This window comes from Papilio xuthus, unplaced genomic scaffold (assembly GCF_000836235.2).
Source record: "Papilio xuthus unplaced genomic scaffold, Pxut_1.1 DF825752.1, whole genome shotgun sequence".
Taxonomy (NCBI): Eukaryota; Metazoa; Arthropoda; class Insecta; order Lepidoptera; family Papilionidae; genus Papilio; species Papilio xuthus.
Window position 1 is genome coordinate 781,733 of NW_013532897.1, and position 10,806 is coordinate 792,538.

Sequence of the window (10,806 nt, forward strand, 5' to 3'; positions counted from 1 at the left end):
ACCACTGGTCGCGGTCGGTCTGCGAGTGGACGTTGAGCATGTGCTGGCGGAGGTTCGACGTGGAGGAGTAGACGCGGCCGCAGAGCGGACACTGCGGCCGGTAGCCCATCGCCGCCCCGCCCGCCAGAGCCGCCCCTGTAACACAGAGGCGGCGGTTAGGAACAAAAGTTAAGGGCTAACAGTACGGTACGGCGATAGGCTCACCCCAGGCGCGTTACCGAGCTCTGAGCTTTCAGGGGTGGCGAAAATTTCATCCGATATTAATGTCGGTCCATAAACATCGAATGTTGATGGATCGAGGCGATGAGGATGTCGTCCGCCTTTATGAATAGGTTTTGTCGAAAATTTTGTGGCTTCTGCGAGTATTGTGACGGCGTTGGGCTACACGTGAATGCTGCGTGTCTCGGATAAAGGCACAGGCACTGCGCGGCTTTGGTATGTATTTTGCATTTTGTGGCGCGTGCGGAAGCGGCGGAACAGGAGGCGCGGGCCAAACGAGTGCACCGGGCTACGCGCGAACTTTGCACAGATGCTGCTCCAGGTTGCTGGCGCTGCTATAGCGCTTGCTAGAGGCCGGGCACGCGAGCCGCCCGCCTGCGCTCACCGCAGCTTCGGTGCACCATACCCGCCGTATTTAACGCATTCAGCAGACACTGACTATTATATTGTCTATTTTTAGGAACTTTACTTTTCCTAGCTGATTTAAATTTGGATAAAAGCACACGATGCACTCGTAATAACATTGCGGAAACTGCTTAATTGGTGTAGACAAGTCGTCGGCATGTTGAGACGCTTCTAATTCCTTATGCCATTATTAATGAAGCTATTCATAAATACGAGATAGTTTATATAATAAAATTTGGATTTGGATGATCAATCATCCATAGCACATTCCACATAAAATGTACATAGATCTTCGATATCTAGTTTAATAAGATCGAATGTTGAACATTGCGTGTGTCGTGACGTAACTTCCATGGTTGCTGGTGCCCTGGTCTAATACTTTCAGTGCGCGGGATGTACGCGTATCCAATTAAATAAAACACCAATTACGCTGTTAGATTTATAACTGGCTAGTGTTAGTTCGTGTGACGATTTAACAGTGATCAATAAATGTATAATACAATTAATGATGCAATCGATGTAATTAGTAACATTAAAGTCGTTAACAATATTAACTACTAGCATCGCACTATTTAATTGTTATACAAATTGTTGCAAGTTTTTAATTATCAATATCTCAACGTCAACGTATGGTTAGTAAATTGTTAGTAAAATTAATATTGTACTCACCGAAATTGTCCGGCATTCCTGATGGTCCCGGCAGGCCGGCAAATCCTGCAAATATACGAGTTTCAAAATATACATTTGCTAGGATTGAATGTTTAAATGTAAGTCTTGACCCTTTACGTTAGTATGTAAACGCTAGTGTTCTGCTCTGTTGTTTAAATGACATGAGTTACAGGTGTGTGTGCAGTGGTACCTTGCAGGTTGAGCAGTCCGGGGAAGTTGTGCGGGAGGGCGCCGTTGGTGTGGGCGAGCGCTTGGGGGTCGTCGTAGTCGATGGGCTCCTGCTTGGCGCGCGGCTCGCCCTCAGTGTCGCTCGCGCCCGCGTCCGATGATGACTCCTCCCCCTCACCTTCCCCCTCGCCGGAACCAGACTACAAATATTATAATAATTGATCAAAAAAAGGATCTAAAATTACCAAACTATATGTTACCAAAGGTCGAGTAGCGAAGCCAAATTTTTTTTTTTCAGCGAAGTAAGGCTTAAATAGGAATGTTATCGTTCTATAATTTTACTATTCTATAAACTTAATGTGCATGGTATTGTGTAGCAATGAGCGGTAGTAGCGACACTCACCAGGTTGTTGTTGAGAGCGGAGAGGTGCGGTGCAGGCGGTCCGTGCGCGTCGAGCGCGTGCCCGAACAGCGCGAGCTCGTGCCCGTTGGCGAGCGCCTCGGGGCTCGCCTGCGCCAGCAGCTGCTCCGTCCTACACCCGTAAGCCGTACGTCTTGTTAGTAAACAACCGAACAAATAACAATCACATACACAAGCAAACACAAGACCACGACCATGAATTTCTCAACAATTTTTACTCGTCCGCGATGACAAATAAGTGTTGGATATCCAAAGAATGTTTTAATTTAATTCGATTCTATTACTTGAAATGTCGGAAAGTCCAAATATGTTTAACCTAGAAACATTTGTGTTATTTACGTAATAGAAAACATATTTGTAGTCAACTGCTTATGGTCAGTAATTTGCATGTTTAAATAATTTAATTGATCAAATTAACTAGCACTTAACACAACATGGACACAATAAAATCATCACATAGGATACATAATTATGTTTGTTTTTGTTTGTATGTGAAACGTTCAGTTATGTAATCTTGATAACTTCAAATAAGGGTTAAAAAGTAGGTTCTAATATCAAAATAATGAAAGTAAAAAGATGCGATTATTACCATAATTGAAATAGATTCAAATGTACTACATTGTACCGGGGATTCTGTGGAAGATGAGACGTGTTACATAAAACAAATCGATTATGTGCGCATGACGTACTCGCGGACATGACGAAAATGCAATGAAATTTTACGACGCAAGATCGCACGAACGAGGATGAATGTTGCATATTTTAAGAGCTCAGGCGATCTCGTGACGTCGCTGCTCGGCCCCTCGCGGAATATCCGTAAATACGTGTATATCTAAGACAATCTCCAAAAGATGTTACAGCGGCAATCGATATTCGAACTGGAACCCTTTTTGCTTTGTTTGCAGTAAACTAACGTTTCCTTCTTCTTATTTAGAGCTCATGAAAACTTATAGAAAGATGCTTCAGCGTAACAACGACACTGCGGCAAATATTCCCAAAGGTAATAAACACAATACATAATCAATTCAATCACAAATTCGATTGATAGATAAAGAAGTTCGTAGATTTTTGTAAAGATTTCGTGTATTTGTAAGGCAGTGACCCGTCTATCAAGCGGTCACAAGTCAGTTCAGGGCCGCGACGGACAAATTCACGAATTGGTGTGGCAAATCAAATAGTCAAAGCTGCTTAGAGAATCGATCGCATTGCAAATGACGTTTGGTACGCACCTGGTTTTCATCTGCGCCTGGTACAGGTCAGAGGATCGCGCCCTTTTCGGTGGAGGCGTGCTAGCAGCTCCCTCCTCCGCGCGCCGAGACCTCCGTCCCTCTCGCCCCTCCCGCCCTTCACGGCCTTCACGTCCCTCGCGACCCTCGCGAACCTCCCGGCCCTCGCGTGACGCGCTGCCCTCCGTCCACGATGAGGCAGACTGCTAAAGTATTGGGACGGTCACATCGATTGCATTGATTTCTTTTATTACCAATAGATATAAGAGTAGTAATTTTGACCAATATATGTGAATTTTGAGATAAATATAGATGGCGTAAATAAGGTCAGCTTCTAAGAATCACATACTTAAGAAACCCCTATCCAAGTAACAAGATACTCAAGTATAATACATTGAAATGATTGCTCAATCAACTAAATGTTCGCTGTGTACAGTCACTCTACGTATATTCCCCGAATTACTCGTTCAGTTCACCTTCAAGTGGTAATAATGGTACAACAGAGAGAAAGTATATTTACGCGGACACTCATGACTCACTGATAGGTGAAATTCTTGTATATTATATAGATCGTTTACGCATTGTAGGTCGAAGTGCTGGCCGGTGTGGCGTCACACGTAATCCTTATATGGGTTTAATTGGATTGTCTAGCCGTGGGTTTCTGACACCTAAATTTGCGTTTAAAACATTTTGTTATCTCTTTTTTGTCAATGATAATTAAAGATAATGAAAAATGACGACATGTTTTATATAGAGATTTTGGTCTCGGAAACTAACGGTAAGTCGTATAGACAGTGTAGACACGCGCTTGTTTGTTAATGTCTATAATTTTACTACTCCCTTTATTGCTATTGTAATTCCAACGTATCAAAAGTACTTCAGAATGTTGCCAGCGTCGAAGTTTTGTGTAAAAAATGACAATATTTTAATGACAGATGTCAAATTTAAAATGCTTTTTCGTTATTTCATTGCAACCTTTTATAATCTTGTAAATTAACGCTGCGTCATGCGGTTATACATAGAAAGAAATATTCAGTGAATAGGTTTTTCAATTGTACTTTAGATTTGTAGGAGATAAAGCCCCGCTTGTCACCGCGAGTGGATCTAATCCCGTTTGGGAATGCAACGCGTTCTCTTTAAATAGATCCTTTAATTATGGCATCCTCTTACGGCTCTAGCGACGATTTTTTTTTAAAGAAATTGTGATTCACGAAAATAAAAATGTCAATGACACCGATTTGGTCACTTGCGGAGGTGGCGCCATCTGTGTCGTGCCTCCTTACAAGTCAACTCAAGTGAAGGTACACTTTATGTGTCGACTCCGGGATTAGAGTTATTTGACATTTGAGAAAGGATTATTTTACATTTATTTGAAAAATTATGAAAGAAACACGTTGAGATTTAAGGTGATGTAACTGTTTACCTACATTAAATAAAGAGCAGTAACCACGGAGATGAGACGTACAACTTAACACAAATTTGTACAGCTTAACTTCTTATGTTCTTTAACTCTTTAAATGCTGCTGGTGTTGTTTCCCATGGTGGCACTGAACGTGTTAAGAGTATGGCGGTCCTTAGACATACAGATGAGCTGTAATAGTAATTCTCAGATGATGCTATATGCAGAGATATAGAAATTGACTTACCGGCGATGGCTTCTGGTCGAGTGTGGGCAGCGGTGCGGGGGGCGGAACGTCGGTAAGTCCGCGCACCTGAAGCAGCTGTGCCGCGCGCAAGAACTCCTTCAGTTGTTCCTGTCCGATGTGCACCTCGCCTTGGTACATGAACCTGTGCCAACATACAACAGTAAAAGCTCTATTCTCATAGTACCAATATCTAGGGATAAAGAAGCATAAATTAAAGAATATGAAACACCTTCAGAATTTCGTAGGTCAAAGTTTTTTTAATGTGTCCAGTTAGGATAAAAGGCATATGCAAGTTTTCTAGTGTTGACATTTATATTTCAATTGCAAGGAAATGTCCGCTTGTTACCTGAGTAAGCTCTCCATGTCTTTGTCGTGTACGTCCCGCAGGATGACGATAGGATGTTGGCAGGGGTTGGCCTTCAGCAGCCGCCTGAAGTAAGGACTGCACGCTGACAGTACCACCTAAGTATTATATGTGCAATAAGTCTCTATGATAATAACTTTCGTAATGACGTCATCCAACAATGTCCCAAATTATGGCAAAATCAATGATCGTGAAATATTAGAATATTCGTGTACGCATAAATTAGACATTATAAAAGATACCTTAGCGCAACTTTCATTCTAGATGATTCACGTATCATTAAAATGATAAAGTGTACGTTTTTTTGAGGGCACATATTATTTCTCCGCTCATCTTATCTCTGAACGTCGGTATATTCTTCGTTTAGATAAATCCTGTATTACCGGTAATCAAAACAACGAGCGATTCAATAATTATTCAAGTTTCTCAACGAATATTATCGGCAACACATTCCAAACTCGGGTACAGCGATTTCGGAACTAAATTACGCCAATTTGTAAACGTACGCCCATTACGTACAGAACGCCATCGCACACGTGTGTAGTTCACGGCGATTTACTGTTTGCGTTCATTACTCTTTCAAAACTTTCGCCTCTTAAATAGCTATTATTACATTTTTATACAAATGTTAATTTACGTCAAATTATCCTTTTTTTATCAACCTATGTGTTGCAAAGGACAGTACCATCTGAAACTTATGACGAGTCTGTTGGAGACAATATCATCTATGCAACTGCATTTGCATTTAACCTATGTGTAAAACCGAGAGTTCAGTCCAGGGCAGGCTTACCTTGTGTGCGGAGAACGTAGCGCCGGCGCAGGCAAGCGTAACGTCAACGAAGTCCTCCTCGTCGCGCAGCCGGCGGAAGGAGGAGACCATGGCGGAGTGGAAGTCGTTCCAGCGCAGCGAGTACTGCTGCTCGGCCGCGGCGCCGCCTGCGCACACACGGTCACCGGCGCTGTAATATGCGACACTCGCTGCGCCACAACGGGTACCAACATTTAGATATATCGCAAGTAATGCGCCACTATAGCAGCTAATAATCAAACCTCTATAGTGCCTTTACATATTTAACGGGGGACTCAATTTTAATACGTATGCTAGAGCAGAATGTTAAAGTTTAAGAGAGTTATACTATCAGTGAGTCAACTAGTCAGTACTTGGTCACAATTTTACTTGTATGAGAGAAAATTTCAAGTCTTTTCGAAGCTTCTCAAATTATATTCAAGTATACTAAAGGTTAGAAATTGAATCTGTATTCATAACGTAAATCACAAACAAATCAAATCGTAGGCTTTGAATTTGTTAAAAATTTGCATATGCACATTAACCTAAAATAAATAAGCATATTTTTATTAATAAATAAGAAAGTTGCTATTTGCCGGTTTTGTAGGTTAGTTTTGTGGTAAGAATTTTTATTTCGTTTGATTTCCGCTTTAATTCTGATTACCATTTTTTTTAATCAGAAAATTTAAAAATCTTTTTAACACCCGGTTTACATTATGTCAGTACAGTAAGACAGAAGTGCTCGAAATCAGCGCTGGTCTACAACTTGCATAATTTAAACATTTACTAGCGCCAGTGATCCCATAAAAACCATGTTAAGCCAGCGCTACTGTACTGGAATAATGTAAACTAGACATTTAAATAATATACTGTCATAAACGTGTATAAATATTGATGTTTTGGTTAAGAAGATAGTAAAATAAAAGTGCAAGTGCAAAATACGCGCATTTCCGAACGCAGCCGGACTTCCGAACGAGCCTCGAACGAAATCGAAAGTGTTCCCGCCCGCCGCCGCTATGACATGATACAAAATGGCGGGATCATTCCACAAACATGACAGCACGTCATTCATCAAATCAATGTTGTCAGTTGTTTTTTTAATCCTTTTGTATAAAACTGATTAATTTTTTCACAAAATATTTTGGTAGTTAAAAAAATAGCATCAAGACTTGTGTTTTATCTTTGTCTTTTTTATTACGATGAGGAAAGGACAAATACTATGAAATGACATTGTTTGAGAAAAAATAAAGTTTAATTTTTTATTAAAATGGTTCAAAATTAAAAATAGTATACTCGTAATTAATGATAAAGTTTAATGAAACCATATTCACTATTAGATGCGTACAAAATTATCTAGTATTTTTATTTAAATGTTGCAAGTTTTTATTTAAGTTTTGAGAAATATATCATTATCGATTCAACCAATGCGAGAAGTATAACAAAATCCCAGACAATGTACTTAGTTAGATGTAGCAACGTATTTACAATGAAATGCAGACAAAGGGCATTAACGTGTTCAGAGCTTCTGCACGCGGTTTCGCGTCTGCCTTGAATCCTGCTGCTTCCCCACCCGCCCCCGCGTCACTTCCCCGCCCCCGCTCCCGCTCCCGCCGCCGTCTGCCCCAGCCCCCACTGGGGTGTCGCCGCACACGCCACAGATTGACAAAATATACATCAATTTTTGATTTAAATTGTCCTTGCGAGTTGAGTTGAAATGCGCGTATCTTTATAAATTTAGTGCATTTTTTAAAAATAATTGTAGCAGTTATGTCGTTGTTAATGTTTACTTTGTAAACAGAAATATTTTGACTCTTTTGAAGTCGATCTAAATTTTAAAATAGAGATAATTTACGTTATTCGACGATGTTATTTTTTTTAAATCTTGTTAGAAAAAATGTATCAAAGATAGGATAAGACTTTTACTTATCGTTTAACTATTACTTATCATTGTGTTAATTAACGAAATGTTTATTTGTTCTACGTTTTTTAATATTATCTTCGACTCGTATTAGCGTGTCTTATATTGATTAGAGTATAACTAGATGTTATTTAGAAGTAATTATTGTACAAATGCGCATGAGGAAAACTAAACAAAAATGTAATTAAGAACGGAGGCCGTCGAGTTGTTTTGTTTTTAATTTGAGCCATCGACGAAAATGGGCGGATACAACGAGTTTTACTTATATGCGCTTAATTTACTCAGTTTTATTATCATAAACTTCTTATACGCAAATAATGGTAATTGGATATTTGTTTTGTATATGTTTTTTGTATATGTATTGTAAAGAATATTGTCGATATTTGCGTATGATATACTGTATTTGTGATGTTTTTAAAATATGATTATAGTTCAATAAATAGACAGCTGGATGTCATAAAGTCGTAAAATAGCTCTATTTAGCACAAACAAGATAAAAATGAGATATTTCTAAACTATTTCTTTCAAATAAGTATTTCTATATCGAAGAATTGGAAAATTTATCCATTAGGAACGTCCAGTGAGAAAAATAAGAACGCACCCTCCATTCTCGAATAAAGAAAAGCAACGTCATTAAACAAGTACCGCGCTCACACCCGCGATCCTGCAGGATGATCGCGGGGTGGCGCCGCCAGGACGAGGGGGTGGGGGTGTGGGGGGTGAATATCAACGAACTCATGTACCGTACGAGTGACGGGTGGACGCGTACGCTCGTCATATACATTTTGTTGGTAAACAATTGCGTGTGTAATGTGTAAAAATATTTTCACAGTTCATGGGAAGACGGAGAATTTTGATTATATATAAGTTAAATACCTAAGTAAAATACCCTTAACTTAGGGTAGGCCCCGAGCCACTCGGTGGGGACGTATAGTGAGCTGATGATGATGATGATAAGTAAAATATACCTAATTAATGCTTTAAGTCTTCAACAAAATAAAATGATCTATGCTCGCGATATTTTTTTAGGAAAACGGTAAAATAAATTTTCTTGTATTTTAAAAATGATTTTTCTACATTTAAAATTTCCGCTATATAGTATTCCGATTTTGCGACTTTAACGAAAAAAAAGTCATAAAAGAGGAGACTCATTTAACAAAATCGAATAAGATTACCTTTGATTTAAGTATATTTCTATCCCAATTAGATTAAGAGATTTAAGATTCACCATAGCCTATTTATTGTGCATTTGCAAATGATATTTTATGCCATATTTAATTATATTCTTTTGCCTTTCTCGTGAAATTATAAAATAAAATAATTTTTAAGCTACAATTACAGTTGTTTGTGATTTATTACACTGATGACTGTGACAATATTGCGCGCTTTGAACTTAATATACACTTTTGTACCTTTTACACCTTCCAATGGTTGCAAGGAATAAAAGTTAGGTAAATGATTAAATTAACGTTACTTTTAGGTCAAAAAATAAACTCTAGAATCACTTTACCAGTTATATACAAATTAAATTTATGAAGGCAAAATAGGCGCACAAGTTGTTACTTTTAGCAACTCATAAGTTCAATAAAAGACGATTGCAAAAATATCTTATGTAATAGATTAAAAATATATAATAGTAAATATTTACTGACCGGTCTCGGTCGCCATGGCCGGTAGTTCTGAGGGCGGCACGGCGCTGCCTGGGGGTTCTCGGCTATCCAACACTCGCGCGCATCCCACGCTGCGCCCTGCGCCCAACGCGCCCAAACGCTCACTGCGCCCACGCGCCCAACTTGTCTCCGGCGTTGCCTAGACGGCTTTTATTTATCGCCTCCGATTGGGGCGATCACTTTTGTTTTATCTTTTATATTTGTTTTTAAAGAGCATGTAGTAGTTTGTTTTGATATCCTGAAAAGATTTCTACCCGTTAGTTCTATGTGGTCTGATTATTTTTTTAAATTATATTCAATTGCGTTTTTTATTCCTTCGAAGGGTGAAAAGCGTCGTTTCCAGCGGTTAATGTTTATTTCCTAATTCGTTAAAAGCGTTGCGATTTCTCGATCAAAGTTGCTATTCCTAACTATTGTTCATTTTAAATTGATTAATATTTAGGCTGTCTATTTGTGAAATTCATCATAATGACATTATAATAAATACTTAATGATTTCTATACAATGTTTTAAGTGTAAAAATTTCAGACGCCAAATTTTAACAAAAAATAAATAAATAAATAAAATTTAATTTAAATTAAAATTTACATATAAAATATTGAAGTGAATATAACTTAAAGGAAATGACTGGTTGTCAATTTACTCACGTGCGATTAAAATTATATATTTAAATTGTGAAACACTGAATTGCATAACACACGAAAAATAAAAAATTACTAAAAAATATAAACACTATAATGCGTCGTATCAAAGTGCAATTAAGATGATCGTTCAATTCAGAAGCAATTAATAAATAATTAAACCGAGTCGGCCGTGTGTAAGGTTAATTATTGTAATTGTCTAGAAAATCCGAGTGCGGTACTTGCATTGCCGTGACGCAACTGACAACAACTGACCAGCAACCAGCGACCAGTATGCACGCACTACAGTCAGTACAGCGCAAATCATTCGCGACCGCGAGGGCAGTGGTGGCCACGGCGGCGGCGGGAGGGTTGATTCAGGGCCGGTGCAACGATCGATGGCGCGCCCTGCATCGCCACAACAAGGGAGGCGCGGGCAGATAGAAATCGATACGATGTCCATCACCGCCTGCACCCTCGCCCCCGCCCCGTCCGCCGCGCACCCCGCACCGCCTGCCCTGCGCCTTGCACCCGGGAAATGCATTTTCCGCGACGACGCTTTTCACCCCAAAACTTAACGCATCCGCACAATTTAAAACTAACCCTGAATTTATATTTCTGTTACGGCTCGTGTATGTGTAATATTTTTCTCCGTTTCGATAGTGAATGCACCGTATCGTAGTCCGCGAGGGT

The 10,806-nt window shown here is 39.4% G+C and overlaps 1 protein-coding gene across 4 annotated transcripts in view; it reads right to left on the minus strand.

The window, feature by feature from the left end:
- The window catches only part of ab (BTB/POZ-zinc finger protein abrupt), an 18,853-nt gene extending 8,053 nt beyond the window's left edge, over positions 1–10,800 (minus strand). The window contains exons 1-9 of one of the 4 annotated variants that reach the window (XM_013323302.1): positions 10,717–10,800; positions 9,476–9,731; positions 5,909–6,054; positions 5,101–5,216; positions 4,755–4,896; positions 3,112–3,314; positions 1,865–2,000; positions 1,484–1,661; positions 1,294–1,338 (exon numbers count right to left, since the gene is read on the minus strand). In XM_013323302.1, coding sequence (XP_013178756.1) covers positions 1,294–1,338; positions 1,484–1,661; positions 1,865–2,000; positions 3,112–3,314; positions 4,755–4,896; positions 5,101–5,216; positions 5,909–6,054; positions 9,476–9,491 — 982 coding nt within the window. In that variant the 5' untranslated portion in view covers positions 9,492–9,731; positions 10,717–10,800. Of the gene's footprint in view, positions 1–1,293; positions 1,339–1,483; positions 1,662–1,864; positions 2,001–3,111; positions 3,315–4,754; positions 4,897–5,100; positions 5,217–5,908; positions 6,097–9,475; positions 9,732–10,716 lie in introns of all 4 variants that reach the window. The other 3 variants (XM_013323300.1, XM_013323301.1, XM_013323299.1) reach the window with 3 other exon arrangements.
- Positions 10,801–10,806: the final 6 nt, after the last annotated feature.